General features: G+C 47.5%; 1 protein-coding gene across 1 annotated transcript; it reads right to left on the minus strand.

Annotated features, from left to right (window-relative positions):
- Window positions 1-272: 272 nt before the first annotated feature.
- On the minus strand, window positions 273-20,565 carry Sdcbp2 (syndecan binding protein 2). The gene is made up of 9 exons (XM_055602648.1): window positions 20,457-20,565; window positions 10,190-10,262; window positions 8,597-8,666; window positions 7,493-7,593; window positions 3,691-3,849; window positions 2,949-3,124; window positions 2,697-2,868; window positions 1,011-1,102; window positions 273-752 (listed from the first exon to the last, which is right to left on the minus strand). The coding sequence occupies exons 2-9, from the start codon at window positions 10,241-10,243 to the stop codon at window positions 698-700; spliced, it is 879 nt and encodes a 292-aa protein (XP_055458623.1). The 5' UTR covers window positions 10,244-10,262; window positions 20,457-20,565; the 3' UTR covers window positions 273-697.
- Window positions 20,566-21,004: the final 439 nt, after the last annotated feature.

Below are 21,004 nucleotides of genomic sequence, written 5' to 3' on the forward strand. Positions count from 1 at the left end.
CTGTAACTACAAAAACCATCATGACCACTCAGCAGGGGTTCCAAAGCCAGAGCAGGGCCACTCTACTTCCCTGTCATCCCACAGCCACATGCCCCTCAGTGCCAACACCCCAATGACACACTGGCAAGTACCCCACGGCACACTGAGCACTGTTCTCAGAGGCACACAGAGAAGACCTTGTCCCAGCTACTGTCCAAAAGCAAAAGCCGCCCTGGGATGTCATGCGAGCAGGAATTCTGGAATTTTCAAGAACTTTCATGGAAGGGCCTCTGTTTAAAGTAAACTCTTTATTCAAAAGACAGTAAAGGGTTACCACTGATCTATGCACAATCTGTGACAACGATCAATGAAGATAAAGAACACATTAGGTACTCCTCTGTCGAATCAGGCAGCTGACTTCCTAGAGGGGGTAGAAGTCTGCAGAGGGATGCAGCTGCACTCAGGGACCTTTGCCTAAGTACCCAGCATCTAGGGTACAGAGAACCAGGTGCTAGCGTCCCACCTGTGCCCCAGCATAGCTAGTGCTCCAGATCCAAGGAGGCCTGGAAACAGCAATGACAGACTTATCCAATATGCATCCTCCTGGGACACATCCCCAATACCCAGACCCAGGCTGCAAGCCAGCTGCAACCTGACATCTGAGGACTGCTGTCTTCCCTGCAGGATGGCGGGAGGCCTGAGGCACCCTCCTGTAACTTCAGATGTCTGGGATGGAGTGGTCCATGGTGTGCTGAAGCAGCAATGGGGACAACCTAAACAAGGCAACAGTGACAGTAACTGGCAGCTGTTCTTCCTTGATCCTCACCCCAGCCTGTTCACCCCACAGAGCTGTGTTCAGCCCCTACTTCTAAGGATGTCAAGTTGTGCATGGGAAGCCACTAGACACCATGGAACTGATGAAAGATCAAAGATAGGGCAGACCAGACCTGTGCTCTGGGTAAGCACTGAGGCTGCCAGGGCATAATAGGTGGTGAGAAGCAGAGTGCAGAGGTTGGGTGTAACGGCCTTACTTTTTGATCATATGCTCGTAGATCACAGAGGGAATGAGGGTCAGTGTGATGATGTTTCCAGCTGTGGTCAGAATCTCTGTAATCATTTTGTCCTAAAGAGGAGGAAAGGGACTGGTCAATTTGGGAACCAGGGCCAGCACTGCTGCCCAACTGTAGCTCAGCATGGCTATTGCTAGAGGCTTCCCAGAACCCTAGACATCTCAGGTTGGGGTATTGTTCCTGAGAATTGCCAGGATCACAAGAGCATGACACCAGCCTCCCATTCCTTGAAGACAGCACTGCCCCACAAATGTGACTCTCCCGCCCTAGCAACTTCGCTAGTCCCATTTACACTTGGACTCCAGTGGGAGACACTGGGTCCACCTGTATCCTCAGGCTCCCCCTGGCTCCCCTAAGCCAGCCATACGCGTCCTCTCCCACACCTCACTGACTAGTAAGAAAAGCTTAGATCATGAAGAGAACAGGCAACTCCATGCAAAGGGTGCCTGCCAGTCAAAAGACTGCAGCTGTAGTAATGAGCCTGTGGTCCCTGCTCAGACCCTGGTGACAAATGCAAATCATTTTGCATTTATATGGTTCTGTGCTTCCTTGGTTGTTCCAGAATAAATAGGGGAAGAGAGGCTTCAGGGGACTACTGATGGCCAAAAACTCTGAAAGATAACTGATCTCAAAAAGTGTAACTACCTGCCACTGCTGAAGAGCATAGACCGAAGGATCTCGTGGGACCGTGGCTAGGCGGAGTGACCCGTGAGTTCACAGTGAGGGTTTGGGTCATCTGTGCAGATGTAAGAACCATCTCCAAGCACGGCTACTCTTAGACTTATGGCTGAATTTTTATTTTTTCAAAGGAAGCAATCTACAGCTGCTCACGAGCCATTACTGCACGCAGATTTTCAAGCAGAGACTGTGGTGGCCTTTTGACCCGGCATGCTTGATCACAGAGAAACGGGAGAAAATGCACCAGGAAGGATCTCAGTCACAGGAAGAACTTTCTAACCACAATAGCACGAGACACCAGAATTAAGTCTCCACGGAAGGTGAGAGGAGAGTGCCCGGGACAAGGAAGCAGACATAGGATAGGCACGACTTGTACCCACTGTGGAGTGAGGTGCCACCGCCTACCCATGAGCACTGTGGGGTGGAGAAGCATGAGGTCAGGACTGAGTCGCTTTCACTTGTTCATGTCTCACACCATACAACTCATCCCTGCCTGTTCCCAGAAGATGCCCTTCTTTTCACAGCTACAGCATGGGCCTGAAGCCTTGTATACCTTCCTGCTCTGTAAAGAACAGAATTCAGATGTCCCTCTTGAAGAATGGATTTTCAAGTCTGTTTACTAAAGGAAACCCCATTACTGAATGTAATCAGCATCCAGAGAGAAAAGCCACACAGAGGAGGAGGTGTCCTTTGTGACCAGCAGGCCAGGCTGCCCCTGTCCCACACATTGTCCCACCCCTCTGGCACATCCTGTGCATTGGTAATGACCGAATTCTTACTAGGCACCTACTCATTCTGAATGACACTGGTCAGAGCTCCATGCACAAAGTCACACTGAAGCCCCCATCAACCTAAGGCCGGGGAAGCTGAGGCTCTAGCAGGTTCCACAGACTATGCAGACGGGAGCTGTTCCACTCCTGCCATCTCCACAGTGCCCACATTTCCCGGCAGAGCAACACTACTGCCTACCTTTAACCCAATGACGTTCTGTCCGTTCACCTCACACACATAGTGGTTGGTGAGAAGTCCATTGCGGGCGGCAGAGCTTCCCTTTACCACAGATACAATCTTCCCCTTCTTGATGAAAAAGCCAACTTGGCCTGAGCTGTCCTTGTGCATAGTGACAGTACGCTGGAAGGGCCTGGTAGAGAGGGACAGTGAGTTGGGCTTGCAGGTGTGGCTGGAGCCAGGCAGGGAGCATGCTGGGACCTGGCTACTGACCTGTCCCGAACAACCATGACGATCTTTTCCGATGATGCCTTCTTCAGGGCTTTGTGGGCTTTATGTGTGCTCCACCCAGCACAGTCACACCCATCAATCTGCAGGATCTGGTCCCCAAAGCGCAATCCCACGAGGGATGCAGGGGTGTTGGCCTGGACCAGCTGCACAAAGAGCCCCTGGGAAGCAGGAACCCACAGTCAGCACCCCTGGCTGCATGAGCCCAGGACCCTCCTCTAAGAGGTTCCTTCCCCACACCCTGAGAGCCTGTAGTATAGTGGGACCTAAGATCTGCAGGGGGATACACAGGTTACCCCTGTTTCCTAGGAGGAGGAGGAAACACGCCAGACCACACAGAGTAAGCTGAACATCATTTCAGCATCGTAATCAATTCTCCTGTACCACCCTTCCCAAAGACATGTGGCTGGCTTTCTTTACACTCATCAGGAAGCTAGACCCATGGGAGTTAGGGTGCAGGGAAACAGGGAGTCTGAGTGACACTGTGGGGCTGAAAGAGGATCCCTGCTGCAACTGGGCACAGCCTTGAGGCATCAGATATTAAGGAGTCTGCTCGGAAACTTCCTTGCCATAGACAGAGGCTCTGTGAACCCTGGGGCGGGAGGCCCCCCATACACTACACCACTTCAGGCTGCTGAGTGACTGTCCCAAAGCTTGTATCCCTGGGGCTGTGACAAGGCTATCTAGCACCAGAGGAGCACCCTCTCCTCTCCAGAGCCTTGCTTACCTTGTCAACAGCCTGCAAGCGCAGTCCAGTCTTGCCACGCTCATCTTTGCACAAGTGGATTTCACGCACCCCAGGCTTGATCTCTGCACGAAGCGCACCCAGGTTGTTCCCAGACACTGGTGCTACCACCTGGCCAGGCCCAGGGCGAGTGACCACCATCTGCAGACACAGTAGTGGAGGGGCGGGGTCAGCCAGGCACCTGGAGCCTGGGTCTCTGGTTCTAGGTAGGTCTAGGTAGGGATGAGTAAAGAGGATAGAACAGTCCCTGGGCAGGCAGACACACACACGCAGACACACACACACACACACACACACACACACACACACACACACCCATACTTTACAGGGGCTGCAATGGATCTTGATGACACCACTAGAGGGCATCAAAATCCACACCCCTAAACATGAGTTGGGGGGTGGAGGGAGGAAGCTGGTTTCAGGAAGGAGTCACTTTATTTTCCAAAGGAAATTAACATCAAGAAAAGATCAACTTAAAAGTTCACTTAAAAGGAAGATATTTTCACAGTAAATGGTAAGGCATCAAAGATGAGAAGGCTAGGTTTGACTTTGTCTTGAACCAACAATAATTTGAACCAAAAATAAAAATTAATGAATGGTTCCTCCTGGGATACAGAAAAGAGAAGGATGCCAGTCTCACCAGACACAGGACTAGATGATCCAGCCAGTACAATGAGGCAAGAAAATGGAAAAGGGAACACAGGACAGAGAATTACCATTGTTCCTATTGACGGATGACATGATGGTCTACTAGAATATCTGCAGAAATCTAAAATTTCAGGCTATAATTAAATAACTAAAACATTCACCAAAGTCCTAGAGTTCAATGTCAGCATATAGAAACCAACTGTTCTAGGATGGTGACTCAAACCTTAGTCTTAGCTATCAAGGAGGCTGAAGCAAGGAGATCCCTTGAACCCAGGAATTAGAAGTCAGCCTGAGTAACAGAGACTCAACTGTATATCTATACCCTGACATACAGAGAGAGAGAGAGAGAGAGAGAGGAAGAGAGAGAGAGAGAGAAATGCAGGAAAAAATGAGATGTGTGTGAATCTAGACACATTTAGAAATTGTATACTATAGGCGAGAAAAATCCTGATGAACGTTAACAAAGACCTAAGCAAACAGAAGGTCTCCTGTTTGCACACACTGGAAGAGCTGGCAAAGCTGTTGGCTCCTCCAACCAACACACAAACACAGCGCACTTCTATCAAAGCTCTACCAAGCTGCTTTGAAGACACGGTCAAAGTAACCTAACCTTAGGAGAAAGACAGTGGGATGTGAACAGTGACACTAATTCAGAAAAAAGAACAAAATGTGAGGAACCATGTGAACACATCAAGACTTCTCTTGACACAGCACTCCTCTCCATCAGCAGGCACCTAGGAAATCCAGAGAGATCTTTACTGTGGGGAGGACAATTGTTTTGTGGCAAAGGTCAAGACCAGTTGGGGGTAGGGAGCTAGCCCAACAGAATCTACTGCATCAATGGATGGCCAGGCAGGGGAGAAAACAGAAACCAGGACATAAACTACACATTTTTTCCCCCAAAAATCTACTCAAATTCGATTATAAAGTTAAATGTAAAACAAAACTGTAGCAACTTCAGAAGAATGTAAAAGAGAAAATCTTTAGTATCCAGGTCTTGGGAAAAAAATTCCTTAGACAGGAAATTCAAGAAAGGAAAAGAAAAAATATAAAACAAAATTGACTTCATCAAAATTAAAAGCTTTTCCCCTGCAAAAGAGTCTGTCAGGAGATAAAGAGTTAATCCAGAGGCTGGGGGATGATATTTACAACCTACGTATCTGATGAGGACTCTAGATTATAAAATGTAGTCCCTAAATCCGACCTTTAAAAGTCCAATTAAGATGCATAAAATGGGGCTGGTGATGTAGCTCAGTCAGGAGAGCATCGCCTAGCATGCATAAGGCCCTGGGTTTGATCCTCTACACCACACAAACCAGGCATGGTGGCACACATCTGTAACCTCAGCACTTGAGACCTGAAAGTCAGAAGTTAAAGATCACTCTCAGCTACACTTTGAGTTTGAGGACAGACTAGGCCAGATCTTGTCTCAGGTGATGGGCACACGAAAAGATATTCCACACCGCTAACTGACAGGAAAATGCAGATGAAGACCTGCCATAACTAGTGACAATACCAAGTTCTGGTGAAGGTGTAAAGGCACCAGGCGTACTCCACAGACACACAACATAACACATGAACACAGCATCCCAAAAGAGTCATCGTTTCTGATTTATGCTTAGATAAGTTTCTGAAATGATACAATTACACAGACAGCGGGTGGGGGAAAGGCTGGGAGAAGAAGGCTGGGAGTGTGGCACAATGGTAGAACAGTTGCCTAACATCCATGAGGTCCCAAGTACTGCCACAGAAAGGGAGGATGTTGTGTATGTAAGCATGTTTTGTTTTGATTTCAGGTGTGGGATAAGGAACTGATTCAGATTTTTCACAGCAGCAAACTATTTGCTCTGGGAGGGGCTCTTTCCCAGCTGAAGATAGTTTAGTTCTGAGGACTCTGAGAGTAAATATAAGGCCAGAGCCCAGAGACTGTTGAGGGCACTCTGTGAAAGGAGGCTGCTGGGGCTCCCTACTGCTGCTCCTGATTGCTGCTGATGCAGTGTGATAAGAGGTAGTTGGAGATAATCCTGAAACGAAGATTGGACTTGCCACAAGGAACTCAACGACCTTAACCAGCAGGAAGTAACTAAAGAGAACTCTGCCCCCTGTCCCCATTAACTTCCTTTCTCCTACCTGGTATTGGGGTATTGGAACAGATTGGGGTGCATAAGGGAGAAAGAGAATAAGAAACCCAAACAAAATAGTTTAAAAAGGTAATGCCAACAGGAGGAGGATGAGCAAGGGATGGAAGAAAGAAAAGGAAGGGAAGGTCGCCAGGGTTAGAGGGAGGAGGAGGAGTAGGTGTGGCCACAGAAGGAGAGGAGGAGAGCTTTCTAATGATAGACGGTCTTGTCTTAGATGGGGGAGGGTTCCGTGAATCTGAACACTGAGAGGCTGACAGAGCAATGGACACACTCTACCCATGTAATTATTGGTCTTTCTACCTTTGCAACATCCCAGGAACCTATTATTTTTTTAAAGGTGAAAATATTGAAAATAATTACAATGATAAAAATTGCTAAGTGTGGAGCTTGAGAGAAGTTGCTTAGCAGTTCAGAGCCCCTGTTGCTCTTGCAGAGAACCCAGCACCCACATGGTGGCTCACAACCTTCTGTAACCCCAGTTCTAGGTATCTGACATCCTCTTCTGGTTCCCTTGGGTACCAACCACACATGCAGTGCACATGCATACAGGCAAAAGAATCATATACATAACAGTAAAATAAAACAAATCTTTTTCAAAGACATCCAGGAGTGGTGGTGCCTTCTGAGTGGCACTCAGAAGGCAGAGTCAGGCAGATCTCTATGAGTTTGAAGCCATCTGTTCTACATAGCCAGTTCCAGGCCAGCCAAGGCTACATAGTGAGACCCTGTCTAAAACAAACAAACAAACAAACAAACAAACAAACAAACAAGCAAACAAAAAAGTATCCATCATAATTTAGGGTGAGCGCATCTGGGTCTCAATTGCTAGTATAAAGAATGCCTGGACTGACATGCCTGTGCACATACGAATGTGCATATGCACACACACACATGCACACACACACACACACACACACACACACACACACACACCTCCAAATGGCAAGACTAGGAGGTAGGATATTTAGTGGCCACCAGAGGAGACAAATACCTACATTGTCACCAGCTGGAATCTGAGGCAGGTTCTTCTGAACTTCTTGGCTAGAGAGGGATAGCCCCATATAATTCTCCAGTTCTGCCAGGTTCGGATACAACTCTGATGGTAAGGAAGAGGCAAGGTATCATTCAAGGGCTTCTCATTTTCTGTGAAGCTGGGAAACTTCACTAAGCTTCATCCTGATCAGGATGGAGAGATGTCTTAGCAGTTAAGGACACAGACTGCTCTTCCAGAGGAGAACCCAGGTTCAAACCCCAGCACTCACAACACAGCTCACAACTGTCTGTAACTCCAAGATCTGACATTCTCACATAGATACGCATGCAGGCAAAACACCAATGCACACAAAAATAAAGGTAAATATTTTTTTAAAGTTGTCCTCTGACTTCTGCAACTCATAATGTGGTCTGTGCCCCTCACACACACAACTAAATAAAAAATGCATTTTAAAAGAAATAAGAACACCCTGATCCCCTCAGCATGTCATGTGTCCCAGGGATGGTTAGCAGTGACATGGGCCAGCTCTACTGAAGGCTTGGAGCACCTTTGTCTAGGAGCAACCTCAGACACCGAGACCCACCTAACGCTCAGCTCAACTGCTTTTGGCACCAGTTGGACAATTGACAAAAAGCCAGAGTATGTACAGGACCACCAGGGACCACACGCCATGATGTGGGGAAGCTCAAGGAGACAGCAGAGCTTCTCTCACAGGACTGATCCACAGTTGCTATGAGCTTCTGTATGGGCTACCTCAAATATCTGGTCTTCCCCAGATGGCCTGCCCATGGTGGCACCAATCAGGCAATTTCTGCCCCACTAGTTCCTCCAATGTTTCCTCAAAGGGTGAATGTTAATGTACATCCCCCCCACCCCCAGAGTGACAAGTGAGAAATGGTCACTGAGAAGTGGCCAAAAAACTAGGCCACATCCTGAGGGTCAGTACAACCCACACACCCAGGAGAGGTGGGCCTGCCTGGTCCTGAGAACAGGAGTCTCAAGTTCTCTCCCATGCCTGGGTGACAGGCCCAGCAGTTCTGGGGTGTGTGGTGGCACTGGGGCTGTCACAGAATGAACACTGAACACTGGAGTCAGGGTCACTTACCTGAAAGTGGGGGTGCAGAAGCCAGCGGGGCTGACAGAGTGGGCATCATGGGTGAGGCTCTGGCCTGGGCCTGGAAAAGAACATGGAGTGTTGCTCAGCTGTAGCTGGGACCACAGGAACTCTTGCCTGGGACCTCCTGAGGCAGGGACTCTGAGCATTGAGTATTGTTGTAGACTTATAATGGTGGGGTGTCCTAGAACCCTCAAGGCTCCAGACCATATGTAAATGTAGCCTCTACATACGTACATGATATAAGGCGGGTGTAAAAAGTCAAATACTGCCTGTGTTCACTCACGCTAAAGCTAAATGGACGATGTTCTCTATACATGGAAGGGCAACTGTATGCAAAAGGGACATCATGTATATGCAGCGTTTATTTGGAGTTTTTTCTTTGGCCATTTTGCCTCTCAGTTATGAAACTTGTATGCACGGATTTCATATCTCCATAGTGAGACCCACCTGTGGACATTATGACCTGTCTCTAAAGGGTCAGTTTTATTATTCAACAGGAAGAATGTCATTTTTAGCCTTGTTTTTCCAGAGTTGTGTTTTTCAGTCATTCAAGGAAAATTAAATGATTTAGCTGGAGAAGAAGGAGGAGGAGAAGAAGGAGGAGAAGTAAAAGGAGAAGAAGCGGGGGGGGCAACTATGGTTCACACTCAGCAATGACTAATACTTCAAAAGAGCAGGTTGAGAGGAGTTTGAGTGCTCCAAGCTCAAAGAACTGATATAAGCCTGAAGTGATGGATGTGCCAGCCACATGGATCTGCCAGGTTAAAAATGTCACATGTACCTCACTAGCATGTGTAGCCACAAAGTGATAATTAAAAATCAAGACTGAATACTTTAAAAATGTGGTCTCTTGCAGCTAGAGAGATATCTCTGTGGTCAAGAGCACTTGCTGCTCTTGCTGAGGACCTGAGTTCAGTTCCCAGCACCAACATCTCAACTGACAAACATCTTCAACTGTAGTTCTAGAGGATCTGATCCCTTCTTCTGGCCATTGTGGTACTGGGCATGCACATGGTACATATACAATACACGCAGAGAAAATATACATAATATAAAAATAAATAAATCTTTTTTAATGTGGCCTCTTTGGACAAACATCTTTCTGGCAGAAAGTTCTCTGGTGCCTATGATCAATTGTTTTATATCCATGGCAACCAAAGCACAAAAGCCAAACTCCCAACCAGGTTATCAGGGAGAAAAACTGAAATTCCCAAAGCTTCTGGGGACACAGAGGAGTTGGGGTAGAGGTGGAAGAGACTGCTGGGGTCTGAGCAGGCTGAGCTTATACTCTAGGTTTCCTGGGGAAACTGTCTGGCACCTGGGGTGTGCCTTCAGAGGATGGGGAAGAGCCAGAACCCACATCACTGTGGCTGCTTTGTCTTTTCCACTTCTGCTCTGATTCCACGGGCCTTGACTCCTGGACTCTCCCTCTACACTGGCCTCTACACTGGGCCCTAGGGCTTCCCATGAATTACCAAGAGCTCCCAGTACCCAGAATTCTCCCTTGGCAAGCTTTAGTTACTAGGATTAATCCTCAAGGCCACCATTAGGGACTCTAGACAAATGGAGCCTGGTCCTTACCTGGATGACTTGGCCCACCTTCAGATCCTCCAGAGATGGGTACAGGATAGACATAACTGCTCTCTGAAGCACCCTGCAGAGCACAGAGGATGAGGAAGGATGAGAATGCAGTTCCCATCCTGAAAAAAAAGGCAGGACAGCTGCCTCCTGCCACCTGTGAACCACAACACGCCGAGACCACCACCTGTGGATACTGTCCCATCTTAGAGATGAGGAGGTGGGATTTACACCTGTTTATTTCTCGAGCTCATAATCTCCACCCACAAAATTCCATATTTTTTAAACTGACCCTAGACCTTAGAAACCAAACTTAGAGGACCATCCAGAATGTACCCGGGAGACGGGATCAAGGGCTTCATTTTCCCCCGCCATGTGGCAAAAGTCAGATGAACCAATAAGGTTTCCTCATCCAGTCCCACAGGTGCGCATGAAGCATGTACTGCATACCCGGTGGGGCCGGGAGCTGGCCCCACAACCGCAGCTAAATGGGCATAGCATTTAAACAGAGAGGCAGGAGACTCTAGCAGCCCTCCCAGCACCCCTCCCATCCCGAGCATTCCAGCTCCACAGCGTCCTGTAATCTGTCATGGGTAGGGTCGATATTGCTGTGATGAAACACCATGACCAAAGCAACCTGGGGGAAGTAGGGGGAGGGGGTGTCACACTCACACTTCCATGTGACTGTCATCACCAAAAGCAGTTAGGGCAGGAACCTGGAGGCAGGAGCTGGCGCATAGGCCACTTAAAGGTGCTGCATTTTGGCCTGCTCCTCATGGCTTCCTCAGCCTGCTTCTTATAGAACCCAGAACCTCCGACCCCGGGGTGGCACCGCCCACATCAATTAAGAATATGATCTACAGGCCTGCCTACAACAGGCATTTTCTCAATTGAGGTTCTGTCCTCTGTGTCAGGTGACATAAAAACCAGCCGGTACAATTGATCCTTTGTTAACTTGACACACAATCACATCACTTAATAGGCACAACCTTTCTCTTTTTTTGTCCTCAAGAGCTCATATTAATATTACAGTATTATATAGTATATTAAAATTAATATTACACAACCAATTACAAATTAATATTACAAATTCAAACACTTCAAAAGTTCAGTCTCTTTAAAAATCCAAGTTCTCCTTAAAATCCAAAATCTCTTTAAAAATTCAAAGTCTCTCAACTGTAGCATCAAAAATCAGTTAGGTCCTTTCTTACTCCAAGAGGGAGAGCCGAATGGCAGTGCTGCTGCATGGCACGCTGAGGCCCCTGGGTTCTGCTCCGGCACTACAGCCCTCCCTCAGCCAGACACACAAACACTGCTACACAGGGAGGAGGAGCCAGGTCGGTGGCGCTGCACCCACCCAAATTTCGTCATCCTGGCTGAGAATCTGCAGCCTCTAAGTGGGGTACTATCATCCCTGAAAGACACACCATTCCCTCCCTAGGTGAAATGCCCAGGGGAGTTTGTCTTTCTGGGTTCTGCCCTTTACACAGTAGACTATGACTCTGACATACTTTCTGCCCTCTGTAGGGCAGTCCACTCCAGCTGGATGCCCCACCCTGCCTCCCTGTCACCTCCTCTTGCTGGACCCACCTCCCAGAGTAGAGGTCACTGCCCTGTCACCCTGGGCCCTGCCCCAAGGACAGGCTCTGAACTACTCACCCACCTCCAACTCTTCAGTTACCTGTGCCTTCCCAGCTCACAATCATTACTAATGGACAAGGTATATCCTTCTTAACCATAAGTAACAAGAATGCCAGGAAGTGTCATAGGGAACTGACCAGGCTGTACCATGATGATGTGAAACCAGCCCTGTGACCCCGCATGAGGGCATGAGGCACTGAGGGCATTCTTATGAGTCATCTATCCCTCTGTACCTGCTACCCCAACCCATGTACTCCTTAACTCCCATCCCCAACACCCCTTTCATGTATCACCGAGCCCCCTCTCAACCCATCCCTGCTGTACTGTTCTGCTCCTCATTGGTGTCACAGCGTCCCCCTAAATAGGCCATGGTCTCCTCTTTGTTCTCCAGACAGTAACCACCAGGCCTTTTAAGCATGAAGCTGGAATGTTGTAGCTTTGCCTAAAGTCCTTTGCTTCTTGGGAGCTGATGCAGAGGCCATGGAGGAATGCTGCTTACTGGCTTGCTCCTCATGGCTTGGTCTGCGTTTTCTTTCTTTCTCTTTCTTTCTTTTCTTTCTTTCTTTCTCTCTTTCTTCTTCTTTTTTTTTTTTTTTTTTTTTTTTTTTACAGGGTTTCTCTGTTTTAGCGGTCCTGGAACTCACTTTGTAGAACAGGCTGGCCTCAAACACAGAGATCCACCTGCCTCTGCCTCCCAAGTGCTGGGATTAAAGGCCTTTGCCACCACTGCCCAGCTCTGTCTGTATTCTTGGAGAACCCAGAACCAGCAGCCCAGGGTGGTACCAACAGCCCAATCTTGTGGAGGCATTTTTAATTGAGGTTCTCTCCTCTCATATAACCCTAGCTTGTGTTAAATTGACATAAAAACCAACCATCACAATTGACTCCTTATCAACCTGGAATACAAACACATCACTGTTAAGTCATAACCTTTCCTTTCTTGTCCATCCAGGTTCACACATTAATATCAACATCAAAATGTAAAACATTTCAACTTTTAAAAGTCTCACAGTCTTTAAAAATTCAAATACTGAAAAGTTCAAAGTCTCTTTAAAATAATCAAAATTTCTCTAAAAATCCAAACTCTCATTAAAAGTTCAAAATCTATCAACTATGGGCTCCTGTAAAATCAAAATAAATTAAATACTTTGTTATTCCAAGAAGAAAGAACCAGGGCATAATCATATCAAATCAAAGTAAAACCAAATTCCAACCATGTAAAGAACTCAGTGTCCAACATCTGTAATTCACTCACAATCTGTGGGCTCCTCCAGAGAGCTTGGGTCCCTTCTCCAGCTCCATCCTCTGCAGCGCACACAGCTTGTTTCCTAGGCTAAGGCTGGCTATGCTCCACTGCTGCTATTCTTGGCACCATGATACTGGCATCTTCCAAATCCTGGGGTCTTTGCTGCAGCGGGGCTGCACTTTCACCAATAGCCTCTCTTGAACTCTCGTCAGGAAATGCAGCCCTGTCACACAGTGCCAAGCCTCAGTTGCTCTCCATGACCCCTTCATGCCTTCAAAACCAGTACCACTCGAATAACACACTACCAAGTTTAGCTGCCAGCACACAGTACACCGCTGGCCACCTCTATAACACAGCTTCTGTGTGCTGACTCTCAAGAAACACTTCCCAGATTTCACCTTAGTGATGCTGGTGTCTTTTTACTCACCATTAATTTCTCAGTCCCAGCTGAATCTGCATCATTTGTCTCAGTAAAGCAATGTTCTTACCTCTGTGGTGCTGGCCTCTTGTTAATCACAGCCAAATCTTCTAGTCTTCAGCCCCAGCTAACTAGAACCACAGGTTCTCAATTCGAAATAGCAAATGTCCCTGACAGTCTTAGCGTCTCTCTGAAACTTCACAAATCAGGCCTCCATCATCACTGCTTTCAGCATTATTCTCTAGTCTTCCAAATTCTCACAGCATTTCACCAAGCTTTGAACACTCGATGGCTTTTACAGCCCAATTTTCCAAAGCCCTTCCACAGTCCTCCCAAAAACAACATGGTAAGCTAGATCACGTTAATATCCCACAATCCTGGTACCAATTTCTGTCTTACTTAGGTTTATTATTGCTATCATGAAACACCATGACCAAAAGCAGCTTGGGGAGGAAAGGTTTTATCTGGCTTAGATATTCTGAATCACAGTACACTGAGGGAAGCCAACAGGAACTCAAACTAAACTGGAACCTGGAGGCAGGAGATGATGCAGAAGCCTCAGAGAGTGCTGCTTACTGGCTTGCTCCTCATGGCTTTCTCAGCCTGCTTTCTTATAGCACCCAGGACCACCAGCTCTGGAGTGGCCCCACCCACAATGGACTGGGCCCTCCACAACAACCACCAATTAAGAAAATGTTCCACGGCCAGATCTTATAGAGGCATTTTCTCAATTGAGGTTCCCTCTCTCAGATGCAGAACTTTCTCAGTCCCATCTCTCAGATGACTCTGGCTTCTGTCAAGATGACATAAACTAGCCAGAACCTTCCCCCATAACTCTCTTGGAACACAGCCTGGATTTCCTAAAATGGCCCACAAGGGCTTCCTGAATCTTCCCTGGAATGAAACTGATAGCCCAATGGCCAGATGTAAAGAAATTTTATTTGAGCTTACAAAATACTTAACAATTTTCTGCTTACTACAAAATTGCTGCACTTGACAGATTCCACTGATCCTGAAAAACAGGAAGCTTTGGCAACTGAAGCTTCAGCTGAACAGCCAGACTCCAGTGAGCATGGCCCCACCACTCTCCATTGCCTCTTCACCCAGGCCACTTTATCCACTGGAATTGAGTTCCAATAGATCTCTGCTTGCAAATTTATTTATTTATTTATTTACTTACTTACTTATTTGATTTTTTTTTCAAAACAGGGTTTCTCCTTGTAGCCCTGGCTGTTGTGGAACTCACTGTAGACCAAGCTGGCCTCGAACTCAGGAGATCTGCCCGCCCCTCCCTCCCGAGTGCTGGGATTAAGGTGTGCATCACCCACCACCACCCCAGGCTTTTGTGAGCAGTTTTGAACTTACTCCCCAACTCCACATCTTTCCACATGCCCTTCCCCAAGTCTGACTTTCAACAGCTACAACAAGGAGATACGTACAGAGAATGAATGAATGAATGAATGAATGAATGAATGATGGAATGAATCTCAAGCTACAACAAGGAGATACGTACAGATAATGAATGAATGAATGAATGAATGAATGAATCTCACTCTCTCCAGTCTATCAGCTTTAGAAAGTGTTAGCTCCTGTCTAGTACACTGGATCACAACCTTTGTTCCTGGCCCAGCTCAGACCCAATAATTATCAAGTCTAAAAGCAGAGGGCCCTCCTCATTGGAAGCCTGATGTGATTTGTGGGTCAGGTAGTATTCCCACTCTGTCCTTACTCCTGTTTATTCACTAGTCTTGTAGTTGACTACACTTGTCTAGCTGTTTTGTTAGACTCTGAGTCCCAAGAGGGCCTTCTCATTGGCTGCAGAACCTCTCAAACCCCATGAATGGAGGGTAATGTAATACTATGCCAGAGGTGATATATTTGGCCCTTCCACTTTTCCCCTTGTACAGCAAAGTTCTGGTATTTCGAGGCCATGCCCTTCTTAGGAATGGAACCAAGAACTGCAGGACTAAATGTGGTTCTTGTGTGTCTTAATCTTGTGTAGTTCCTTAAATATGAATTGTCAGATCCTGTCTCTTTAAGAGGACCACTCCAGGGGACCAGGTCCTTCAGCCTAATTTACAGTCCGGCACAGAACCTGGCTCCTCCATGTTTTGTCACATGGTCTACCCTAGACTAAATCATGTAGTGCGGCACTTCCTGCCACCCTCTGAAGGGGTATAACACTCAAATGTTTTCTCATGAGGTTCCCCTCCCCTGTTGTCTGTGACAGCTGTCTCTCTGGCTTGAAGCTCTCTCTTTTGATGCAGTTCCTCTCCAGGCTTTAAAGGGAAGCTTCTTCTGTCCTTAAAGGGCCCATCCATGTACACCATTCCTCCTTAATGCTTTCCCTGTCAAGGCCTGATCATGGCTCCTGTGGTCTCCAGGCTCTTTCTCCTAACAAAGCTCATTCCTGAAGGGTTATTTTCATGTCACTTCCTTTCCCAAACCAACCAATCAACCCACCCATGCACGCATCCCCCTGCAGGCCTTCTTGTCTGACCTGAACCGGTACTAGCATTACAAAATCTGAAAATAGAAAGTTCACTTCTAATTTGTACTGAAAAATATAAAGAGCTGACGGCTAAGTGGCATGGCAGGGCTCCTTTATAGAAGGGGCTCCACCTGCTTTCTTCCGACGCAGTGCTGCTTTCTGTTGCCCGCCGGGACAGCTGCAGTTCCTTATCTTCGGCTAGGCTTTGGGGCAGAAGTGACTGTCCTAAGACAAGAATTTCCTAGGGGCAAAGTGAGAATGATTCTAACCTCCTTTCAGATCGGCCACTGCAAGAGATCCCTTGGCCTGGGCCCTACCCTACAGCGCACACCCTCCAGGTGATTTAACCGTGAATTAACTTGTAGCAGTTACCATTTACCAAATTTTGCTTCGCTACCAGGAGTATGCACTGCGCGGAACCGAACAAAAGACAGGAATGGAACCGTGTCTTCCTTTTTCTAACAGGACAGCAATGGAGAAGATGCATTTTGCAACTGCCCTCTGAAAGAAAATAGGCCTAGAGATCCACTTCCAGGAAACTGACCTCAGACTGAAACACTTTCACTACTGCCTTCACAAGAAATGGTGCATATTCTTTTATTGCAGGCTGCGGTCCTTCCCCTCACGACAAGGCATCCTTGCCAGGGCAGCAACTCAAGACAAACCCTAACCCGTCCCTTCCCTTTAGATATGAGACCACGTAGGCACATTTCACGCACTGAGTACAAGGCAGATTCCCAACTGTCCAGGGACCATCCTCTGTACGCCCGTACATCTCACTGCTCCGCGACCCACGAGCCGCCTACGCTGAACTAAGACTCCCAGCCTAGCCCGAAGCCGTGGGCTATTACGCCTGCGCAGAAATCCCGCTCGGCTGCGTGTGATGCCTACGACGCATGCGCACACAGCTTGCATGTCGGGGCTTCCCAGGATGCCCCGCGGCTGCGAAGTCATGGTGATAGTGTTTGTGTTCCCAGCGTTAGGTTTGCTTTGGCTCCGGCATCCAAAGAGATCAGCAATGCAGCGGAGTACGCGACAGGAAGGCCAATCTGACTCTCAGCCTTCCTCATCAAACCTAGACTTAGAGCCCGTGGTTCTCCCGAGGTGCCCCTTGTGTGTCGTGGTTCCTCAGACCGGTTGGCTTACTCAGCACTGAGGCAGCAGTGGGTGAGGGAGTAGAGCAGAGTTGACACCACGCCTTCAAGTCCTTAGGTGATGCCTCTGATGTCACCCACTCTCCCATGCTCTCAGGATCCCAGCATGGCCCTGACTCTTGACCTACCCTGGTTGAAAATGCAGGCGCCAACCACCAGTGCTGGAACCATTAGACATCTGCTGCCCGGGGGTGGGTGGGCTTGACTGAGGGATTACTTCCTATGGAAGATTGATCGCCCTTTTCAAGTAGCTCAAGCAATGGATTCCATGGGATATAGGGAAAAACTATGAAAATCAGGGAAATCTCTGAGAGGTAAGAGACCCACCCGTGACCATGAAGGATGGAAAGTTTAAGCCAGTGAGAGCAGCGTGCTATTCCTGGATAGCGAGGCTCAGGCAAATTTCCACCTGCTTTTTGAATATGTATTACCTTCAGGAGACTATCTTGAAGTTTTCCCAAATCGTGGCTGCCGCCCCACCAAATATACGTATGAACTGAGCCAGAAATCTGTGAGTTACCCTCAGACCCTGCCTTTACCTGTTAGTGAAGCTGCAACCAGCTCTTGACAGCAGCATTAATCTCAGACTTCAACATGCCTTTAAAAATTTCATAACTGACCCCTGGTGGACATGTCTCTATCCTTAGCCCCCATCTACTCACTGCATTTTATTTATTCCAAATGGCTTGCTAGCTCTAAAACAGCCTGCTAACCCTTCATGCTTTGGCAGTGCTGTTCCCTCTGTCTTGAATGTCATCTACAGTTCATGTGGTGAATCGTTCAGTTCTAAGCCTGCCCCTAAACCCTACACCCACACAACCTTCAAGGATCTTCAAACCTCTTTTCCCTAGATCACAGCATCACATGTATTCAGTAGTCATTATTTGTTCCACAAATATTTAGGAAGCACTTGTTGTGAGCCAGGCCTTCTGCATTTCCTAGATCGAAATTCCACCATGCTGTATTTGTTTGCCTGTCATCCCCATTAGCCAGTGTGAATTGTCAGTGTCAAGCCCAGCATCTCCATAAAGCTACAGGAGGAGAAGAGCAGGCACAGAGAAAATAATCCTGAAAGCCTAGTGTGTAGCTAGTTCCTCCCAATTGAAACAACCTTCCCTCCCGGAAGGGAGTGGGAAGCCAGTAGGACTCAGGAAGCTAAGGGAGCATAAAAGACTGTGAAGCTGTGATTCACAAAGCCCTCCCCAAGCTTATATAAGCAGTGAGCAGTTGTGCAGGGAGCCAAGACTCCTCTGGGGAGCTCTTTGCAGTCATCACCCATCCTGGGGTGGGCTTTTCTGTGATGCAGACTCCTTTGGGAGCTCTCTGCAGTCATCACCCACCCTGGGCTCTTCTGTCATGTAGCTGCCTCTCTGAGTCACCCAAGCTCCTTTGACCCTTCTAAGCTCCTCGGTTTACCACGGTAGACCTGGACTATTTTAGTTCAGCGATTCTCAACCTGTGGCTTGCAACCCCTTTGGGATCAAATGACCCTTTCACAGGAGTCGCCTAAGACCATCAGAAAACATTTACATTATGATTCAGAACAGCAAATTTACAGTTATAATTTTATAGTTTTATGGTTGGGGGTCACCACAACATGAGAAACTGTGTTAAAGGGCCACAGCATTAAGAAGGTTGAGAATCACTGTTTTCATTGGTCTGCCATTGGTTCTTTGTCTAAAGTGAATAGATGTTCACATCTCCCCAGAAATGTCACCTGACACCTAGATAAACATTGTTCCTATTACCAGCTGAAGAACATCCCTTGAAGAATAACTGGGTGTAGAAAGGGAAACTAGAGCCCTAATGAGGTGCACATAAAGTAGTGTGACAACAGAAGAATTTGCTCACATTCCTGCAGGTAGCGACTTCTCTACTTCCTTCCAGTCCTTGCTCCCAGGGACTTCCCTTCCCAACAATGCCTTTCATATTTCCATCCCAGAGCTTTTTATACTTCTTCATATTGTAAGCAATAGCACCTATGGCATATACCACAGTATACCAGGCCCTGGGGAATCAGCAGGGCTGGAAAAGGGCCCATCAGCCCCCATATTTGAATTTTTAAAAATAAGAATGCTTTGTTCCAAAATGCTAGAGCTCTGGGACTCCCACTTGTTCCTGTGGACAACTCATCCATCCTTCAGAAAACAAGTGTGGGTTAATGTGGTGGAGTAATAGCTCCTATAAGGCCAAATTAACCCAGGGATCTGGTGAATCGGCAAGGAGGAAGCTGTTGCTAAGCCACAGCCTGTGTCCTCTCCTTCCAGGGCTATACTGTGCCAGAGGAATGGGACTTAGAAAATGCTGTTCCCCCAGTGATGGTTCAGGGGAGGCAGGGCAGCAGCTAGGACTTGAGATAGAGGCTTGACCCACTGCCTGCACTGACTGTGAGAGCAAAGAATGGGTAAGGCTCTATATCATTTTGTAACAACAGTGAAATAAATAACATTCCCATAACCATAGAGTTAATCAGGCATTAGAGGACTATTTATACCAGTTACACATGGAGATTATTTAGCACAGTACCTGGCACAAATAGCCAACTCCGTAATAACTGTCTGCTTATCCCACACACACTTATTAGCACCTCATAAGTCCAGGTACTGTGTGGATGCCCACAGTAAGAAGGGAACAAAATGATCTCTCTCTCAGGTAAGGATTTCTTTGTGATGCTCCAAGACTTTGTAGGCTGGGTCAGGTTGTGGGAAGAAGTGGGGAGGAAAAATGAAGTGGGTGGAGAGCAGAGGGTGGCAGTAGAACTAGGGGAGCCTTGCTGTGGGGGTGAGAGACATTTGAGTAAAAGCTTAAAGGGCTGGGTGGACAAGGCCATTTCAGGGAGACAATGCTACTGAACAGAGGTGAGGGTGCGCTCTGTGTTTAGGGACACCTGACCCCTGAGACTGAAGTTAGCTGTTCAGAGGACTATGAGAGAGGAAGCCAGAGAAGAAGGGAGAGGCCCAGATCCTGCTGGGCTTGTAGGTCTCGGTGAGAATGTTGGCCCTTCTTGAGTGAGAGTCAGCCACTAGAGAGAGATCTGAGCATCAAAGAGCCACAACTTTCAGGGCCTCCTGGCCAATGGCTGTGGGATAGAGGTAAGGGTAAAAGCATAGAGCAGTGCAGAAAATCAATTCATTCTTCAAACTCTGCCTGGGCCTGGGAGCAGAAAAGGAAAGCTCCTTTCCCAATTCATTCCAAGAGTAAAGTGAATTAAAAGACTACCTAGGAAGCCCCAGAAGACATGGCAAGGGAGGGAGAGAAATGAATTGTAAGTAGCTCTTGTTTAGCTCCTCTATCCCAGCCAATACAGATTCTGTTCTTACCTGCTGGCCCAGCACGCTGTATCCTTCTCCAGCCACTGCAGTCTCTTGGGATGTGCTGGTGGCTTGTGTCCCAGTTGGGTTCCTGCTCTGGGAAGGGTGGTTCCTGCCCTTGTTCAGCTGACTCACTGTGGACTGGGATAGGCCCAGGTTAAGCTGTACAGCTAGGTAAATAGAGCAGTCACCAGGCCCATGTGAGACCTTGCCTTAGCATAGATTCAGAGGCGGGGTTAAGGTGCACAGCTGCTATGAGTGGATATTGTACCGACAGGTGCAAACTAGGGCTTGGCCCTATGAGGAAGTTGGCACCCGCCATGGAGACCCCAGTCTGCTGATGGGCCAAGTCATTTGACTGGAGAGCAGTGAGATAGATGCCCTGGGTCCTAAAGAGTGGCCTTATTTTATAACCTAGTATATTTCTTAGAAATATAATACAATGAAATCTCTGTGTTCATCACTGTTTCTTTTAGTAAAACCAATCTAGAAATATCAGATGCCTGACATTCGTTAAAGGAGTCACAAATCTATGGTAGATGACAAAATTATTAAAT

Source organism: Psammomys obesus, unplaced genomic scaffold (genome assembly GCF_907164565.1).
Source record: "Psammomys obesus unplaced genomic scaffold, mPsaObe1.curated_primary_1811, whole genome shotgun sequence".
Taxonomy (NCBI): Eukaryota; Metazoa; Chordata; class Mammalia; order Rodentia; family Muridae; genus Psammomys; species Psammomys obesus.

What these genes read in the sequence shown, in the direction of transcription:
- Sdcbp2 (XM_055602648.1), bottom strand. Translation starts at nt 10,243, where the DNA reads ATGTCTATCCTGTACCCATCTCTGGAGGATCTGAAGGTGGGCCAAGTC. An exon ending in AGGTGGGCCAAGTCATCCAG is followed by an intron (nt 8,667 to 10,189) that starts GTAAGGACCAGG and finishes GTTCTTTTCCAG; the next exon opens with GCCCAGGCCAGAGCCTCACC. An exon ending in TTCTGCACCCCCACTTTCAG is followed by an intron (nt 7,594 to 8,596) that starts GTAAGTGACCCT and finishes CCTTACCATCAG; the next exon opens with AGTTGTATCCGAACCTGGCA.